Source organism: Vulpes vulpes, chromosome 9 (genome assembly GCF_048418805.1).
Source record: "Vulpes vulpes isolate BD-2025 chromosome 9, VulVul3, whole genome shotgun sequence".
Lineage (NCBI taxonomy): Eukaryota > Metazoa > Chordata > Mammalia > Carnivora > Canidae > Vulpes > Vulpes vulpes.
In genome coordinates this window covers 22,005,928-22,026,345 of record NC_132788.1, presented here as the reverse complement: position 1 = coordinate 22,026,345, position 20,418 = coordinate 22,005,928, and the positions used below count along the sequence as shown (strand labels likewise).

General features: G+C 50.0%; 1 protein-coding gene across 2 annotated transcripts in view; it reads left to right on the top strand.

Moving 5' to 3' along the window:
• The window catches only part of SCARA5 (scavenger receptor class A member 5), a 121,206-nt gene that overhangs the window by 68,782 nt on the left and 32,006 nt on the right, over positions 1–20,418 (top strand). For both annotated transcript variants that reach the window (XM_072719555.1, XM_072719554.1), the window contains exons 4-7: positions 3,908–4,582; positions 14,247–14,327; positions 16,388–16,486; positions 18,309–18,365. In XM_072719555.1, coding sequence (XP_072575656.1) covers positions 3,908–4,582; positions 14,247–14,327; positions 16,388–16,486; positions 18,309–18,365 — 912 coding nt within the window. The remainder of the gene's footprint in view (positions 1–3,907; positions 4,583–14,246; positions 14,328–16,387; positions 16,487–18,308; positions 18,366–20,418) is intronic.

The following is a 20,418-nucleotide window of genomic DNA, read 5'->3' as shown; positions in this document are numbered from 1 at the left end:
TTGTTACTCTCTGATTTCTCATCCCCTTTGTGGAAGTATAAAAGTTGAAGAATAATGAAAGCACATTAAAAGAAAATATGCCACGCAGAGAGATAAATGAACTGTTTGCATAAACATGAATTAGGAGAGTCACACTCAAGGAAGAATTGTTCCCTGTTGAGGACAACAAACATCTGGAAGGAATTAAATGGGGGAAGAGGGTGGGTGGTGGTGGTGGTGTGGGCTGAGAACATACTGTGACTGTTGGAAGGAGATAATTCATTTTTGGGGTGGGTAAGTGATTCCCGAAGAAAGGGAGGTTGCTCTGGGCTTATACAGCATGATTTGATGCCCAGAGACTCTTTACTCCTCCAAATAATTTCTGTTCTGATTAGCCTGGGTACCTAATATGCCAAAACCATTCCTTTGAGCTAATGCATTGCCTTGAAAAGGCCACTTCTAAAATGCACATATATTAACATAAAAAAATGACAAGGTACCATCATATCTGCGACATTAACAATATGAGGACTGTGGCACTTGTTGCACTATCTGGTCTGTTTAACCTGGCACACTAGAACATCTATAAGTGTGCATATAAATAGGCATCACTTTGGGGGAAGTTATTTGGCTGGAGTTTTTTAGAATCACAAAAATGTTTATACCCTTTGATTCCCTAATCCAACTTCTGGGAATTTATTGTTAGGAATATTTTCAAAACAAGGAGAGACATTTCTGCTTTTATTGTCTACGATAGAAAAAAAAATTCAACGGTAAGAGAATGGGTAAATTACAACACATCCCTTTGATGGATGCTACGGGGCTACCCAAGTTATAATTGTAAAAGACAGAGAGAAGGATTAGAACATGCTTATGAGATAGTCATATTAGGGGGGAAAAAAAACAAGCAACTCAGAAATCAAACTGTAAAGATTGGGGATGTGTATGGATGGAGCAAGAGAAAGAAAGCCAGTGTGCTTTGTGGAAGACTTTTCTTTCTTTCTTTCATTTGGGTGTATGTTAATACTGGTTGTGCCATGGACAATAATAAAAGACCCAAATGAACTCTCAGGGAAGGAGTAGCCGACTGTCCATCGTTTTCGTGTGAGCTAGTGTTAGCTCAGTTGCCTGGACTGAGAGAGGGGACCCAAGAGCTGCCAGATTCTGAGAGGGGAGCTGATGGGCAAGGCCAGGGCTCCCCAAGGGCACAGGGCACCAGTTGGGCATGGGTACCGCCTGTGGAGGGCAGGGGGTGGGGAGCCCGCAGAGAGCGGGAGTAAGGGAGCTTGCCTACCTCATGATGCTGCCACTGGCAGGCCTGGAGGTGAAAGCAAGGAGGTTGCCCTGTTCCTTTGAGTCACTCACAAATCCCAGTTTTCAAAGCAGAACTTGCAAAGCTCCGAGCATTCTTTATTGCATCTGATAAGCTGCGGTGTCTCTTTGAACTCCAGGGGCATTGTGGGCAGGGATTGGCACTAAATTATCGGACTGTGTTCCAACTGCTCCGTCTCTAATACTTGCCATCCAATCTGGGTTGAATATTGGACAAACATGCTGGTTTTAAAATTGAGTCCCGGCCTTGGTGATTTCTTCAGCAGACAGTTCCTGTGGTTACTTAGGTGGTGACTGGGTCACAGATTCATTCCCCCAGAACCTCTACTTCTATTGACAACTCTTCAGCTAAGCTCCCAGAGCAATGCAGCAGTGGTATGAACCACTAGACCAGGAGGCCGAAAGCATGCCATTAGGCAGTTCGCTTATACTCTCCCTGGCCTCAGTGTTTTTTTCTGGAAGTTGTGGGAAATATTCACCAAGGACTGCATAGACCCAAATCCAATGGCCAAAGTCTGAAAAGCCCAGCTGAAGCTAAACAGAGTGCAGTTTGGGCCACATGATGGACATGACGTCTCATGTCCAGAGTGAAGGAGATGATCCTGCTACCATGATCTGCCCAGTCTGTCCACATCTTGGAAAACCACACTTGGATCACACACCACCTCTAGGGGCATGTTGACACACTCAAGAATGTGCAGGGAAGGGTGGCCAGGATGTATGGAGGTTTAAAACCTAGTCGGGAGAGAACAGATGCAGGAAATGCAGATTTTCAACCAGAAATTTTGAAATTGTGAAGAGCTGTCTTGTGGAAAAAATATTTCACGAGCTCTATATGACTCCCAAAGGGCAGGATTAGTGGATAGAAACTACAGGAAGGCAAATCTCCAGTCTGAACAGAATGCAAAACATTCCAACAGTTACAAGTAATTGAAGGCGGAGAGGCGGGTATCAGCAGAGGCTGGGTAACCACTTGGCATGTGGTTTTCTTGGAGATTAAAGTTCTGGGTGAGCAGGAAGCTGAGATGGGGATTTCAAGGCTCCACCTAGCGCTATGAGTCTCTGAATCTAATTTGAAATGACTTGGCTCCTCCAGAAGCATCACAAAGTACAGCAACAGCTGGTCTTCCAGTGGCTCAAGCACTCACACAGCTATCTGCCCCCCTGCCCAACCTGAGGTTCTGGAAGAGTTATCCTATCCCAATTTCTCATTGTTGGAACAGGCTGTGGATGAAGGCCCCTGCTCTCCCCCATTTCAAGACTTCCGAGGCAGAGCTCCTCCTGTGCCTCATCTACCTCCACCTCTGACTCTGTCCCACTTCTACTACTAGTTTGTTTCCATTCCTCTCGTGTGTAGAGCAGAGGTGGGTACAGCCCTGGACAATGCACAACAAACTGATCACAAGCACCCAAGACTCCCAGCACCAGGGTTTGTGGTGTACTTGAGTCAGTGCAGCCCACAAGCTTCCAGGAGAAATTCCACTGGATTGGAATTAAGATGCACATCCCTCCCCTTAGTATTGTAAAATAGCTGCTTATAACCAAGAAAAGGAAACTTCTCTAAGGAGAAAGGGTGAAGTCGCTGAGATGGGTTGTTTGCTTGAGGAAGGAATTAGAGGATTAAGAAAAAGGGTTGGAGGGGGCCGAGTAGGGAGTATATAAAAGCACCTGTACCCGCCCAGAGGGACTCTCTCCCCAATAAGGAGGTTGTGGGGGGTGGGGTGGGACCCTGGCATCAGGAAGCTGGGAGTGTTACCTAGAGCCTGGCTGACTCTGCTGCTGGCATGGTTTCTTCAAACAATTCTGGAGCAGCCTTATAGGGAAGCACCCCACTTCTGGAGCAAGCCAGGCCTGTGTGTTGGAATCCTGGCTTCTGAGCTTCCTTGCTGTGCTACCTTGGGTGACTTCAACAGCTCTCACCTTAAAGGGGGGGTTAATGATGGTGCCTGCCTCCCAGCGTTGAGAGGCTAGCCCTCGATATCTTAGGGGCTACCAGGTGCAACTGCTGATAGCCAGTCATTTTCAACATACAGAAATGGCAATGCCATGTGGATAGACCTCATGCATAATGGTTAGATGAGTACAACTAGCCTGCCCCTTAGAATTATCTTGGGCTCTTTTAAGAACGCTACACCCCAGACCAGTTCAATCAGAGGGAGACAGAACATGAAAGACTCCTAACTCTGGGAAACGAACTAGGGGTGGTGGAAGGGGAGGAGGGCGGCGGGTGGGGGTGACTGGGTGGTGGGCACCGAGGTGGGCACTTGACAGGATGAGCACTGGGTGTTATTCTGTATGTTGACAAATCGAACACCAATAAAAAATAAATTTATTTTTTTTAAAAAAAGGAAAAAAATCAGAATTTTTGTGGGCGGGACACGTGAGCAGGTGAGTCTAATGGGCAGCCAAGTTTGGGGACCACCGACTTAGCGCAGTGCCTGGGATGTACCAAGGCACTCAAACAAAGTCACCCTCTAATTTCCCTTCATCTGTGGTTTATTGAGCACCTACTGCACGCCAGGCTGTGGCGGGGCCTGCCTCTTGGGCCCGGGGCACCTCCCCCGCGGAGCTCATCTCTCCCCCTCCCCCTCCGCAGTGTCCAGGCCCCGGAGCTCCCCCGACGACCTGAAGGCGCTGACTCGGAACGTGAATCGGCTGAACGAGAGCTTCCGGGACTTGCAGCTGCGGCTGCTGCAGGCTCCGCTGCAGGCGGACCTGACGGAGCAGGTGTGGAAGGTGCAGGATGCGCTGCAGAACCAGTCGGACTCGCTGCTGGCGCTGGCGGGGGCGGTGCAGCGGCTGGAGGGCGCGCTCTGGGGGCTGCAGGCGCAGGCGGCGCAGGCCGAGCAGGCGGTGGCCCTGCTGCGCGACCGCACGGGCCAGCAGAGCGACGCGGCGCAGCTGGAGCTGTACCAGCTGCAGGTGGAGAGCAACCGCACCCAGCTGCTGCTGCGGCGCCACGCCGGCCTGCTCGACGGGCTGGCGCGCAGGGTGGGCGTCCTGGGCGAGGAGCTGGCCGACGTGGGCGGCGCGCTGCGCGGCCTCAACCACAGCCTGTCCTACGACGTGGCCCTGCACAGCACGCGGCTGCAGGACCTGCAGGTGCTGGTGAGCAACGCCAGCGAGGACGCGCGCCGCATGCGGCTGGTGCACATGGGCATGGAGCTGCAGCTCAAGCAGGAGCTGGCCGTGCTCAACACAGTCACCGAGGACCTGCGCCTCAAGGACTGGGAGCACTCCATCGCGCTGAGGAACATCTCCCTCGCCAAAGGTAGCCGCCTGCCCCCGCCCCACCTGTTAGGCCCCGCTTCCTGGGGACCCCTCTCTCTCCCCCAAGGGCTCAGGAGCCCCCTGCTGCTCCCTCAATCCACCTGCCATTGGGAAGACTCCAATGCCTCTGCTAAATCGTGCCCTAGGGGACCCTGGAAGTTTCTGCCCAAATGGCCTGTGCCCATTACCCAGCCTGTGCAGGTCTCTCCCCTGGAGGACCTAACCTCCCTTCTACGTCCCAGAGAGGACACTCGGGGTCCACACCCCCCAGGCATAAGTATGGCCAAGGGTGGCTAATGAGGGGCCGGGTAGTCAGAGCTTGGGTGTACCAGCGGGAGCCTTCCAGCGTTTCTGGCTGTGGAAAAAGCAGAGGGGTCCAGCCACAGGCTCAGGCCGGGAAGGAGAGGCACTCCTCCAATGCTAGAGCTACAATGAATTGGAGAATCCCAAATTTGAACTTGACCTTCCCGGCTGTTGTGAACTATATGCATCCAGACAGAAGAACATATTTTCTTTCTTTTTTTTTTTTTAGATTTTATTTATTTATTCATAAGAATACACACACACAGAGAGAGAGAGAGAGAGAGAGAGAGAGAGGCAGAGGGAGGAGCAGACTCCACGCAGGGAGCCCGACGTGGGACTAGATCCCGGGTCTCCAGGATCATGCCCTGGCCTGAAGGCAGCGCTAAACTGCTGAGCCACCTGGGCCACCCAAGAACATATTTTAATTAACAGTTTCTTAGCTGCATATATAACTAACTCTTAAAAATAATGGCAAAAGTGTAAGCCTCCATTGGTACTCTTGCCCCAGGCCTATGAACTCTAGAGCGTTTAGAGCCAGCTTCTCTCTTTTCCACACCTAACTGATCCCCCCCTCCCTTCTCCCTCACCCCTTCCTGCTACCTACCGTCTGCCCTGCACATCACTGTCAGGGGCACCTATTGTGAAATGCACATTTCCCACATCACCCTCCTGCTCAGCACCCCACCATGGCTTGCCAGTTTCTGCCAGATTCAATAAATACTCCTTAGGCAGTAGGCAATAATAATAATAATAATAATAATAATAATACCACGGTGGACTCCGCCTGTCAGGTACTGTGCCTCTTAAGAAGCATGCCTCGTATGATGTCTTTTATTTTTAAATTTTTAATGACGTATAGTCGACACACAATGTCACATTAGCTTCAGGTGTACAGCATAGTGATTAGAAAATTCTATACCTAATGCTTGTTCACTGCAAATGTAGCTATGGCCAGATAATGTCTTTTAAAAATAGCAGTGAGAGCACTGATTCAGGAAGCTGCTCACAGCCTCACACTAGGAGGTGATGGGGCCAGGATTTGGACCCAAGCTGCTCTGATCCCAGAGATGGTGTGCTGTCGTCTATTGCACACCCGACCCCCACCTGTCTTCCCTGACTTTTTCTCTGACTGTTCCCTGCTCCCCGAGGTTACAAATGGAACAGTCTGTAGGAGCAAGTCGAGCAATGTCAATGAGTAAAGTGATCTTGGTGTCAGAGGAGTAGTAGCGGCTTATGGCAGGTCCACTCGATTTTGGCCAGGCTGAAATATGGACCTGACATGCACAAAGTCTTCCCATTTTTCACAAGAAACCAGAAACATGGAATGTTCTAGTAACTTTTATTTGTCTAATTCTGTAGGTGGTGTATTGTCCATAAACAGCCAGTTTCCATCCCCCTGCCCTGTGAGAAGCATCCAGTCCAGTGGGACACGTCTCGTCACTGCCCCAGAGACATAGCCCGCCCTTCCCACTGCCATCCTTTACTTTAGCTATTGCTCCTACTGGTGCCTCCTCCTTCCTTTTCCTCATTATCATCCAGATCCCCAGATCCTTCAGATCTCACTCAAACCAACCTCCTGCAAGAACCGCACTGGCCCCTCTAGCTCACTGAAGTCTCCCTCCTCTGAGCTTCTCCATTCTTTTCAGGGCAGAAAAGAGTAATGATGGAGCCTTCCATTTGCATAGTACTTTCCAGTCCACAGACTGCTTTGGGGTACATCATTTCATTTTAGAGTGGGTCCCTATGACTGACTGTGAGGTTGGTTGAAGGCAGACTCTGTTATTGGGGGCAGGGTAGGACTCCTGCAGAAAAACAAGTGAGGCTCCCAGAGGAAATGCCTGATTTACACAAGGCCACGCAGCTGGTAATGATCTGACCCAGGATTTTCTGTTTTCAAACAGTTTTAATAAGGTTTAATTTACATGCTGCGGCATTCGCCCATTGAAGTGTGTAATTCAATGATCAGGCTAGGATACTGAACCCAGTGCACTACACCCCAGACCGCCCTCCTGTGTCCCACCCTGCTCCCCCCAATACCTGACAGTCCAGTGCACATAACTGGGATCCCATAAATGTTTGTGAAGCAATGTTAGATCTTCAACCTAAGCAGTCAGAATATTGGTTTTCTTCTCCTGGGTCACTCGGGCTTTCACTTCGCAGAAATGAAAGGGAGACAGGAGGTAGAATTCATTCTTCTAGATCCACACCCCTGGGATTTAACATTTTCCCATCTTCTCTTTTCTTTGGTCTTCTCTGCCCATAGCAGTCGGTCAGGTAGTTACTGATAATAGCAACTCTACTGAATTATGACCCACTCTGAGCCAGACGCTGTGCTGACATTAATTCTCTCAGTAGACATCAAAGACTACTAATCCTCACATCCTGCCAAACAGTATGACTGTCCCTATTTTATAGATGAGAAACTTGAATAACTTTCCCACTGTTTCTTACACAATTGGCAAGTAGCCAAGTCAAGGTGTGAATATAGGTCTTCCTGGTTCAGAAACCATGTTCTTGTCACCTGACCATCCTGATTTCTAGGGTGGAAAGTTGCCAGCTCTGAGCAATGAAGGGAGAAGAGGGGGTGGTCCCTTGGACTCCATTTGGAGGGTCCTTGGGGGTAGCCCCTTCCCGCTTCCTTCCTCTTGCAGTCAGCAGAGGTCACCAGGCCTCTGGCTGGTGCCTCCTCCTGGGCCTCTCTGAGATTTCCCATCCTGCCTTGCTTCTATAATTTGCAAGCGCGCTCTCCTTGGCTTGAACTGAAGCTGCTCTGGGCATTCATTTGTGAAGTTTCTTCCAGTGGGATTCTCCAAGTAGTCTTTCTTTGGTCATTACCAAAGATTACCAAAAGGTTCTTACCAAAGAATCTTGCCAAAAGATTCACACTCTGTTCCCTGGAACTGGAAGTTTCGTGTCAATGCTGCCCAGGCCTGCCTTCCAGTCCTCAAGCTTCGGGTTCATGATGGGCCACTGTACTTTGGATATGAACGCCCCTCAGTCCCTCTGGCTCCCAGAATCACCACCGCACTGGGCACCTCCCTTCCCCATCTCCTTCTCTCATGGTTGCCAGGGGCCCAACTGGAATGACTCCCGAGGATTCTGTTGGACATATCTGGTGTAATTACCATTCAACTCTAATGAGACAAAACTCTACCCTGGCTTTTGGATAAGGAATGGTTTACCAGCTAAGCTCTGTGCATTTCCGTACTGCTCTCTGGAATGGCCTTTCTGCCCTAACTTTGTCCAGTTCCTCTCTTAGCCTTTAAACACAAACATGCACCCACATTCACGCTCACACATATACTCACACTCTTCCACTCTTTGCCCTTGGCTGGTGCAGAATCCAGAAATACTCAACTATGTGTATTTTTCAAATATGACCTTATTTATGTTATTCTGGAGCTTGACCCCAAATGGTTTTCATTCTCTCACTTCGTTATACAGTTTTCTATGAATTTTGCCTCTGGTTTTTCTTTTATATACACCCCCAGCAGTACTTTCTGTTTTCCGCTTTGGATTTTCAGTATTAATCACATCCGTTGAAATCTGTCTGTGGTTTGAAAGAAGCAGAGAACTTAGATGATCAGAGAGAGAAGGCATCCAGGAGGGAGAAAGATAACCAGAGAAAGGAGGCATATCAGGAAGGGAGAGATAACCAGATGAAGGAGGGCATACCAGGAGGAGGGAAATAACCAGAAAGGGGAGGCCTACAGGAGGGGGAAGGAGTGAACCAGGCAGGAAGGCAGGACTCTCAGCCATATTCAGATGGCCTGTTTGCTAGATGGATGGTTATAGAATCACAGTAGTAATAGGCTCTGCAATCAGCTAGTCCTCTCCTCTTGCCTTACAGTTGAGGATGTGAGGCCCAGAGAGGGAGGTGACTCAAATCCCAAGCCAGGGACCCAGCTGGGTCTCAAAAATACATCTCTCAATTCATGACAACAAGTTGGCAGAGCAGACTTACCTGTGAGCTGCTTTTTCAAGAAAACACACCATGTAGTAGAGAGCCCAGCCGTGTTTACAGAGGGATGACGTGATGGAGTGAGGCCTTGGGTCCTGGGCTCCAACTCTGGCCTCTAGTGCACAGGGACATGTTGGAAGTGTCAAGTGTCTCTGTGAACTGGGCCATATGTAACTAGTGTTTGTACCTCACTGAGGACTAGGAAGCACAGCCCGGGTGGCTGCTCCCTAGGTGGGCTGGACGGCAGTCTGTCTGGTGGCCTTCTGCATCGGCCTCCCTGCTCGGAAGGCCCTGAGCACTAGCAGTGCCACCCAGCCTGGCCCACCACCCCTTAGCCCAGGAGGCCCAGAGGAAAGCCACCCCGGCAGGTTGGGCGGGAGCTGGAGACAGCCCCTTATGCCTCTGGATCAAGTGTCCCCAGGGCTGGGAAACACAGCTGACAGTCCCTGCCCCACACACGTAGCGAAGGACATGGGAGAGCGTGCAAAACTGTAGAGGTAAAACTGGCAGCCCAGTGCCCCAGTGACGTCGAGGGTGGAAGTAGGGTAGTTAATTGAGGGACTCCACCTTGGTCAGCCGCCCTTGGATTAGCGTGGTGCAGGAGGTGGTATTTATATTACGATTTTGGTTGCTGTTCTGCTGGCTTCAGGCCCAGTTCATCAGCTGTCCCTGTCCTGGTTCCAGCACAGGCAGGTCCTCCACCCCATCACTCATTCCAGGATCCAGGAAGAGAGAACGGATTGCTTCTCCCTCCCTGTTGGCTGGTCCCCAGAAGAACCCTGGTATTTCTCCCAAATGTTCAGTCATATATCCTTCATCCTGTTCAGGAGATGTTTCCAGCTGGCACAGTTCATGGGCAGCCCCCTTGGGGGCAGAGCCGCACTGGGGACAGTGTGGGGGGAGGCTGGGCACAGGGTGCAGGGTTCTCTCCATCCTCCTCTTCCTTCTCCCCATCTTCCATGTAGAACATGGGCTGAAAGAGAAGCTGGCACCCCAGACTAGAAGCGGAGTAGATGAGGGCTCTGGACCTGTTTTCACAGTTGAGGAGAAAAGACCCTGCTTCTCCTTGTCCCAGACCGCCTCCATGCTCTGGCCTGCTCTAGTGACAGAAAAGATGAGCGAGTCACAAGTCACAATATAAAGAGTCAAGATCTTAAAAAGCTCAGCTGGGTCCCATTAGGACTGCTGGTACCATAACGGCTTCTATAAGTGCCCACAAGTCATTCGTAGAATCTCTATGATGTGCCAGGTGCCATGTGAGGCACAGGGTCACAGAAGGTGGGGTTCTGGCCCTACAGACAGGCCTGTCCTCTTTGGGGACTGCTGCAACACAAGATGAATGACAAGGCCCCATGAGTAGCTCACAAGGTGGCCTGCCCGGGTTCAGGGGTGCTCCCATGACAACTTGGTGCATGGTTATGTCTGAGGGGCCTTCCAGCTCTGAGATTTGGGGGCTCTGCTCAGATACCCTGAGAGGTCAGAACGGTGTGTGTGGAGGTGAGCGTCAGGCCTGTAGGGGACAGGGCTCTTGGAAAGGAAGAGATTTGGTGGATGTTTGGGAATACAGGATAATGTTTTTGTCGAGGTAAAGGAGGGCTTATTTCCAGAAGTATCCGACTGTGAGTTTGCAGAAGGGGTCAGATGGGGGATGATCTGCAGGGGTCTCCGATAGAGGGGTGTTGGCCCATTGTGCTATGAAAGATCTCAGAGGCTGTGAGGTCACTAGATTCTGACGAGATTAATGGGACAGCCATGTGCACAATGGGTTTTAGAGAGACCGCAGACAAGGAGATCTTTAAAGAGACTGGGAGCAAGACCTCAGTGAGCATGGGAGCCGTGAGGAACGAGGCAGAGACATGACAGGAGAAAGAATCACCTCGATGATGAGCTTTGGTGAGTAAGGGAGCATGGGGGACAGAGAAAAGGGAGGAGTTAATGCAAGCTCAAGATTTTTGGCCCAGATTCCAGGGGAAATGATAAAAAGTCAGACCCTCAAGGGCACATGACCCACAGGCAGCAGTGATGTGAAGAAGCACTCAGTAGCTGGAGCTCCTAAGTTGGAGCCTGGCCCCGTGAGACTCACACTGGCCACGTTTTAGGTCCTCCTAAGTCTGCAGGGCCAGTTCCATCTAAGGGCATGACTAAGGCTTGGAAATCAGCACCCACCTCTACCATGTTGTCTACCCCAACATCCTCCCAGTTCATCTCCAGTAAAGCCCCCCCAATAACCACTTATCTGTGTCTTAAAAACTATACCCACGTATAGGATGTCTTCAGACCTGCCTCTCCCTGAATGAGCCAGCCAAGCTTGGCAAGGTGATTTCACAGGCAGCTCAGCATGGCTGTGCATGGTGATCTTGGAATAGTTCTGATGAAGCATTCTGAAAGTGGGGGGATAGATGGTCAGGATGGCTTTGCCCACTCAAAAGTTACCCAGCCCCTTTATATCCAGCATGTCATGTAATCACTTACTCCTCAAATGTCTGGGGAAGGAATTTTAACTTAGAATTTCTAGAACCAGGACCTGAACCCAAGACACTCCATAACCATACTCAACCCCTACCTTCCAAATGATCTCCGCCACCCTGAGGCACCACCACCAGGGTCATTCCCTGGGCAACATCCTCCCTTTGTGAGAATTACTCCTGGGAAGATCCATACATTGAGTCATAGGAGAGCAAATAGAACAAATTGGAGTGTTCAGTTCATTGCCTCCTTGACTCCCTCCAGTCTGGAAGCACTGAGTTCCACGTGGGGAGGATGGGACAGTGACGAGGGACAAGGAAGGGAGTGTACTGGGCACAGGGAGAAGGAGGCTCTTCCCAGGGACAGCTCGTGGAGTGCAGACATCCAGGCAGCCCATGGCTGGAACGGGAGTGGAAAGCTCCCCGGCTCCTTCCACCAAGCCTTTCCTTTGCCCTGGAATCTGAGCTGTGTTCTAAGCAGTTTCTGGCTCTTAATGCAGTCGTCTGAAAACTGGGGTCAACATGATCAGTCTCACTTTGCTTTTCTTCATAGAAGAGAGGAACAGGGCCACAGAACCCGCTCCCCTTTAAACGATTGTGTGTAACGCATGCATTTTTAAATTGTTGACTGATTTTTCCCTGTGTATGTGCCACTGAATCATTACTCAGCTGTCAACTTGGGTTAGGGTCTGAGGATGGTGCCAACTTTTGGAATGTATCAGTACATCTCGGTCTTGGCTGCCCGGTTGTTTTGTATGTATTAACACCCTCTGATCTCATTCATTCATCAAATATTTATTGTGCAATCCATCGCTGCTATGCTGTGAGTGTACATGTTTTGGTTTCCTAGGGCTGCCATAACAAAGGACCACAAACTGATTGGCTTAAAACAACAGAAATTGATTCTCTCACAGTTCTGGAGGCTGGAAGTCTGAAGTCAAGGTGTCCACGGGGTCATGTTCCCTCTGTAAGCTCTAGGAGACAATTCTTCTTGGCCTTGTCCTGACTTCTGATGGTTGCTGACAATCCTTGGCATTCCATGGCTTGTAGACACTCTGCCTCGCTTGTCACATAGCATTTTCCCTGTGTGTCTGTCTGTGCTTTATCGTCTTATAAGAACACCGGCCACCCCGCTCTAGGATCACCCCCTCTTAACTAATTCCATCTGCAAATGACCGTATTTCCAAATAAGGTCACATTGTGAGGATCCAAGTGGACATGAATTTTGAAAGGACACTCTTTTAATTCACTAGAATATGGTTTTGGTATTTTCCTCGGTCTTCTTTTTCTGTCGCAAGGCAGCAGGAGTGGGGAGCTTGGAGTCTGGATCTTCCCAGCTGGGACAGCAATTTTGTTAGGGAAGAGAGAACACATACACCTGGAGTCCAGGACCAGGTGGTGCCAGATAAATGTCAAAGGGCACCACGTATGTCTGTTCAGATGGGCTGTGTCCGCCCTTGGCAGGAGCGCTGGTCCAGAGAAGCTCTGGCCAGGAGGGCAGCCATGAGCCACTTTGGGTGGAGGTGGGGACAGGACAACATGGGAGATGGACTGGGGGGCAGGAAGGTCTAACTGTATTCTGGGAACGGTGAGCCATCTAGTGTGACAAGTGGGGCAGAGGGGATGGGGCCAGACAGACCAGAGTCGGAACCTGGGCTCCTTTTCTCACTACCTGACTGTGTGGCCTCAGACAAGTAACTTCAACAACCAGCCTTGTGGGGACTGAATCCAGTCATATCTGCTGGAATCCCATGGTGGAGCCTGGCTCTGGAAGAAAGCCCAGTTTGGGAGCAATTAGACGCCCCTTCTTCCCCTCAGGTGCTCAAGCCCGAAATCTGAACCTGACCCTGGTCTTCTCCCCTACCTTCACCTCTGTTCAGCCAAGGTCTGTCTGTCCTACCTCCAAACAGCTGCTCACATCCCTCCAGATGACCACTGCCCTAATTCAGGGCTCCCATCTGGAGTGCAGCCTCCACATGGCCTCCCTGCCTCTGCTTTCCCTCCCATCCTGAGCCATTTTCTAATATGGCAGCCTGAGCCCTCTTCCTCGTGTGCTGCTCTGATCACACTCTTGTTTTCTTTAGGCCCTGCTGTGGCTTCAGGTGCCCTCAGGATCAAGTACAGCAGTTAGGCCAGGCCTCTAAGACCCCCCGCTTCCTCAGCCTTCTCATCCTATCATGTGCCCCCAGGTTCTGATCCTACTGTGGCTCCCATACCTCTTTCTTTAAGCTCTTGTAGGGATTGTTCCCTCTGCCTGGAGCTCTCCTTCTCGTTCTGTCTCAGTCCAGGCCACTGTAATAAAATGCCCACGGTCTGGGCAGCTTACGCAGGAGGCATTTATTTCTCACAGTTCCTCAGGCTGGAAGTCTGAGATCAGGGTGCGGCATGGTTGGGTTCTGAGGAGAGCTCTCTTCCTGGCTTGCAGATGGCCACTTTCTTGCTGTGTCCTCACATGGCACAGGGAGAGGGAGAGGGAGAAAGAGCACCCAAGCATGATGAGGGAGGGAGCAAGAGGACTGTCTGGTGCCTCATACCGGGAGCCCTATCCTCATGAGCTCATCTAAACCCGTTCACTTCCAAAGGCACCACCTCCAAATACCATCCCACTGAGAATTAGGGCTTCAGCACGTGCATTTGTTGGCGGGGGGTGGGGGAGATGGAGAATCAGAGATAATCAATCCATACCACACTTCCATCCTCCCTTGCCTTAGCTGCCTTCTGTTCTTCCTTGACTTCCACTTTGGAGATTACTTCTTCCAGAAAGCTTTCCCTGATTCTCCCGTACATACAAGCCTGGGCTAGGTGGAGCCCTACATGCTTCCAAAGCATCAATGCTGACCCTTCCCGTCTTTAAGAGGGAGTTTTTGTTTCCTCTACAGGCAGCCCATTCCAGAAAGCTACCTTCTAACCTTGGTGCCCATTTGTAACCCTTTCAGGACCACCGGGCCCCAAAGGTGATCCAGGAGATGAAGGGAAGGAAGGCGAGCCTGGGATCCCTGGATTACCTGGACTTCGAGGTAATTGGGAGGACCCGGGAGGAACCTGGACATACCAAGAAGGGGAGGGTGCCCCCAATCCATCTCTGACCCCCTACTTTCTCCCTGGGAGGGTGCCCAATCCGCCCAACTTCAAATGCCCTGTTCTGTCAAGAGACCGATTGTTTGTTTGTATAATAAAAGGATGGAGCAAATACTTCTTCTTGTAAAGTACCAGGATCAGAAGGAAGAGGATGCACGAGGGGCTCCTTGCTCCCTGAGGCCTACTTCCCACCGCAGGGGTCAGGGTTCATAGGATCAGGGTCAGGAGGAATGGAATGTGTTCTACAAGTAGGTCTCTCCTCTGCAGCGTTTCTGAAATCACCAGACACCTGATGCTCCCTCCTCCTTGCTGATTCTGCACAAATCAGTGAACACACTAGAGACAGCTCTGAAGATCCGGTGGCTGGTGGGCAGGGGAGCTTGCAGCCTTCTGGAAAGAGTGTGTTCTTCTTAGATTCACTGTCTTGGAAGTTCCTCTTCTGCTGCTTTATCAGACTTTGATCCCAGTCTGTTCCCTTCTGAGCCTCTGCTGTGAGCAGCATTTTTCTAGGAGAGTGCAGAGCCTTCTAAATGATGTAAGAAAAGGGGAAGTTTATTTGGGGAGAGATGTCTGTTTATGTCAGGAGTTATATCTCTAAACCACCCCCTTCCTAAATCATGAGGAGGTGCAAACAGGAGAGTGGGCAGAGGCTAGCAGGAGGAGAGCTCATGGCCTGGCCTCCCCCCTTGGCTCCCCGCCCCAGGAACTCCCCAAATGCAGAACTGAGGATGCCTAGACACTCGCAGGGCTGCGAAAGCTCTTTTTCTGCCTTATTAAATTATACGATGGGGAGTTCTGGGCATATCTCATACAGATGTAGAATTCTGTGGCAACGGGGCACTTGGACTCCAAACAGGTACCCTGCATTAGGGAGGAAAAAAAGAAACCAATCCTCCCTTCTCCAAGGTCCCACCATCCTCTGGGGCCCATCGTCCTCTTCCAGACATTTGATGTTAGCTCTGGAGAAATAATTACTGGAAGACAGGTTTTTCCAAGTCACGGAAAAAGACCAGAGAAAGCCAACTCACATTCAAAGCAGGAAAGAACAAGTAATCAGTTAATTAAGAGTTCTCTGCTTTACAGAGATAACTCTGGGCTTAGGTCAGGCCTCTGGGGGCGCAGGGCTCTCACTGGGTGAAAGCATTTGTTGATTCTGGCTCTCCGTGGTGACATGCAGGCGATGGCCACAGGGCCTCGTGGCCACAAGCCCTGGGGCCTGTTCTGGCACCGGTCACCCATCTCATTTACTGGCCTTGCTGACTTTCTCCCTCCTCCTCAGCCTATGACCCCCTTTGCTCTGCCTCCCTGAATGTACAGCAGGGAAAGGATCTTCATGGGTTTTTTCCTTAAAGAGGATGAAGTCTCATCTTCCTTCTGCCCTAAATACCAGTAAGTGCTTTTCATCCAGCATGAGATGAAGCTGACTGACCACAGGCTTTCAGTTCAGGAAGGCCAGGGCTCAGATCCTGCCCCCAGCAGCACCCTCTGCTGTGTGACCGTGGGCAGGTTACTTAACCTCTCTGGGCCTCAGTTTCCCCATGTGTACCATAGGTGAAATAATACCTCAGTTTATTGTGAGGATAAAGTGGGATCCTTTATGAGAAGAATCCAGAATGGTGTCTGACACATAGAAAAGACTCAAAAAAATTGTTTTCAAATGTTTGCCGAATTTAAATCTCCAGCATAGCTAGAGGTAAAGGGACATCTCCCAAATGGAGTGGGCACCACTGCCATCACTCACCTTTAGGGGGGTGGCGGGTCCAGCCTAACTGGATAAAGGGTACCGGTGGAGAAGTTTTGTGCTGACCTTTCGGACACTGCTTTCGCAGCAGTTAACTGAGAAGGTCAAGAACCTTCTTTAGGTTAACTGAGAAGAATCAAGAAGGAAAAGCTGCAGGAGGACGCATGGTTGAGGTTGACTGCTGGGCCAGATGATGACCTGTAGAGGCCCTTCCAGTTCTGAGTCTGACGCTCCACAACTTGCCCTATGTCTTCCCAGGACTGCCAGGGGAGAGAGGCACCCCAGGACTGCCAGGCCCCAAGGGCGATGAGGGGAAGATGGGAGCCACAGGACCAATGGGCATACGTGGGTTCAAAGGTAAGAATGAATCTCAGAGCCCCCATGTAGGCTTGCTCTTAGCGCCAGCCCCTAGGCACCAGCACGGACACTGGAGCCGATGGACTGGGTTTGGCCTTTGGCTCTGCCACTGACCAGCTAGCTCAGTGACCTTGGGCAAGGCACTTGGTCTTGTTAAACCTTCGTCTCTTGGTCCCCATCCCAGAAATCCTCAGGATACCAGACTTTGCAGGGCTGTCGTGAGAATTAAGTGGGTCATATATGCGTGAAAACTTTTTGTAAACTCCACAGTGCTGCAGAAGAGCAAGGGAGTGTCACTAGTGGTTGTGGCTCGGTGATGTAGCCAGAGGAAGCCACACCACGAGAATAGGCTCTTGGGAGAAATGGGGGTGGGGGGTTGCTGCAGAACCAGGACACTCACTTCCTTTCCTGGACTGCCAGATTCCTAACAGCCTGTCCCACACTTATGATTCCCCCAATATGTGACATTTTCATTCAGTTCTCAGACTTCCATTGCCAATAGCAATGAATTGTTTTTCTGCCTGATGACAGCCACCTTGTTCATTTTTAGGGGCATCCACTTTATTAGTCAGGCCCTGGCTTTCCACATTCCCTTTGAGAGTGTGCAGACTTCTACCCTAACCGCAGCACAAGACGCGAAAATCTGGGGCTGGTTCTGCTGTGTTAAACCTCCTCACTTGTGAAAATGAAAACGAGGAAAAAGTGCCATTAATCATTCCCACCCCGTGTCTCAGATGGTCTCTGCGTCTTGGATCACTGGGAACTTTTATGCTACTTCCTAGTGATTAAACAGGCTGAGGTTTTCCTTCCTTTTATGACCTACGGTTTAAAAAAAAAAAAGACTTTAAAACAGACTACAAAAGCAGCACATGCTTGTTGAAAAAAAGATGAGAATACAGAAGTACATAAAGTATAAACTAGAAAGGGAGTCTCCTCCCCCTCAGCTATTACTCTTTAGAGTAACTACTATAAACACTTTGGGGCATATCCAGCCAGATCTTTTTCTAAGCGTATTCATATTTACATATATGGTTACCTTGGGGTTTTTTTTTTTTTTTTTTCCAAAACCTGGATCACATTAGGCATCCTTCCCTGGAACATGCTGGCTTGCGTTTTGCACCAGACAGTATGCCATAGGCCTTTGACTTGCAGATATCTTTCTGGAGGCACGTGGAATAGAATTCCCTGGTCATTTTAGAGCTGCCTCAAGTGGAGTCAGGACCTTCTACTTCTTTGTAGGCTGAGATGCTAGCTGGAAAAAAGGGTCCTGTTCTTTCAACCATATCCTGAGAAGGACTTTCTATAATTTCCCTGGAAGCTCTCCCTCATTTTACGTAGCCTCTCCCCTTCCCCGCCCCCCTCCCCGCCCCCTGGTAAATCTGCCTGACATATAACCTCTGTCCTCCCTAAGTAACTAAAGACCCTCTCCCATCTTTTCCTCCTGTGCTTATTAGAGCAAACTCAGATGTGCACTTCGGAAACCTTGACTATGTAATGGGCATATCTTTGCCCTGTCTTCTCCCTGCTGAATGCCACCTATACTAGTCTGTGCTGATAGATGCTGCCCTTCTATGCTTTAGTTAGGAGGGAACAAAATTTCTCAGCTGGACCCCTCCCCACCCTCCTCCTTTCTGGGATGAGCAAAACACACAGCGTCATTGATTCAAGCTCTTATTTTCCTGCTTTGCCAGGCCCTCCAGTGCTGGGGGCTTCTGCTGAGAGTTTCTTAGGTCTCGGGTTGATACAGCTCCTGCAGATAATATTTTATTCACAGTCAGGATTTATTTCCACTTCTAATGCCAGTTTTCCTCCTCTGTTTCAGGTGACCGAGGCCCAAAAGGAGAGAAAGGAGACAAAGGAGACAGAGCAGGGGATGCGGGTAAGGACGTTCTACCGGGGTCCCTGGATCCTGTGTCAGCGGTCCTCCTAGCACGTTTGGGGGACTGGAGGCTGGAGCTGCGGGCCAGGGCTCCAGTGTCAGAGGAGCTCCCTCCCTGTTTCAAGGCTCTGCTGGTCCAGCACAAGACAGCTATATCCAAGGACACAATCCACACTTCCAGACGTGGTATATGCCCAGTGGTTGTAGGGGATGATCTGGAGGCAGACTGCCTGGGCTCCCTCACTAGCTAGCTAGATAATCTCTCTGCCTCAGTTTTCTCATCTACGGTATGAGGATAAGAAGAATCCTTACCTCATAGGATCATTGTGAGAATTAAATGAGTTCATACATATAAAGTGCTTATTATAGTGCCTGACCCTGGTTAGGACTCAGTAAGTGTTGGATATTATTACTCTGTGTGCTACATTAGTTCAGACCTACTGACCTCCCTGGTGCTTACACGGGCAAAACAGAATCCCTTTTGTTTTCCTCTTTTGCCGAGAACTGAGCAGTGATGCTAGAGATCTCATTATTGGGTAGAGCACCAAGTCTAGGAATGGCAATCTTTCTGATGAGGCTTCTCCCTAAAGTGTTAACAAGGGAAGCCACTCTATTTATGATACTCTTTTCTGGGGCTTCTTCCTCCTACCCCCCAAGAGCTACGTGTAGAACCTTAAAGAGATTGTCAGAGAAGAATGAGTCTCCCAGCCAAGTTTCAACAAAATACTAGCATATAATATCTCCTGGACTTTGAAATGCCACCGTTCCATGTGAAGCCATGAGCAGATTATCCCCTTCTAGGCATCTGTGCTCCAGTCCTGGCTCACTAGCTAGACCGGGCCTGGGGAAAGAGCACCTGCGCCCAGGTTCTGCCATTAACACACAGGGACAGATGCCACTGCAGAGTCACACACTGGATCTGGACCAAGGGCTTCCCTAAGGCTGATCTTTGGTTCTAGTAGTAAAATGATAGTTCCATCGCCATCATGCAGGACCCAGAAGGAGCCCTCTCTCCTAAGTAGTGCTCTTTTCCAAGGTCTTCTGAATCTTGAACTTGTCTCCTACTCCCTCTGGACTTCTCTTTCCCAGGACAGTGATTCAAGATCAAACAGGGTGACTCCATCGGTTAAGTGTCTGCCTTCGGCTCAGGTCACGATCTGAGATGGAAGCCCTGCATCGGGCTCCCAGCTCAGTGGGGAGTCTGCTTCTCCCTCTCCCTCTGCACCTCACTTCGGCTCATACTCTCTCTCTGTCTCCCAAATAAATAAACAAAATCTTAAAAAAAAAAAGGATAAAAAAAAAAGGATCATATAGGAAAAATGTGTATGACAGCACTTTGTCACTCTAATGTGATAGACATATCCAAGGACAGGTTATGCCTATGCTTACCCTGGCCTCACTATGTCCACCTTACCTTAGATGCTATAATCCACAAAACAGTTTATGTGGTTCAGTCTTTCTAGCATTGTTGATAGTCCCTTTCTCAGGCTGCCAAGGGTTTAACTGGGAGTGTCCTGGCTAGATGAGGAGACCAGGTGGACTTTTCTAGGAGCCAAAAGGAGAGTTTTGAAGAAAAAAGAAGGGAGTCTGGACATGATCTAGGACATCTGTGAGAGATCTGAGTCACACTTATCTAATGGGCTGGGCACTATACTTCATCTTCTGGGTGCTGCCTTCGGCTCTGTGCGTTGACTGCTTTCTGATGGAACGCTGCCAACGTAGCTGAGAAGGACTGTGGCGTTTAGCTCTGTGAAATAAAAAATTCCTGATGGGATGGCAGGAAGGGAGGAGCTGTGGAAAGATGACCTTTCAGAGGGAGATCGGAAATGCTGCCCACATACCAGGGGGTTCTTGTCAGGAACTCTTTGGCAAATATTCCTTGGCCAACTTGAGAGGAGAGAGGAGGTCTCTGCTAGCCTGGGAAGAGGTGGTGGTTGCCAGTCACCATTAATACAAAGGACGCTTTTGTTACTGTATACCTTGCTTCTGTGGGCCAGGCTGCTGGGCTCTGCAATGGGATTGGGCTGTGAGGCTGAAGGCACCATGTGGGGAG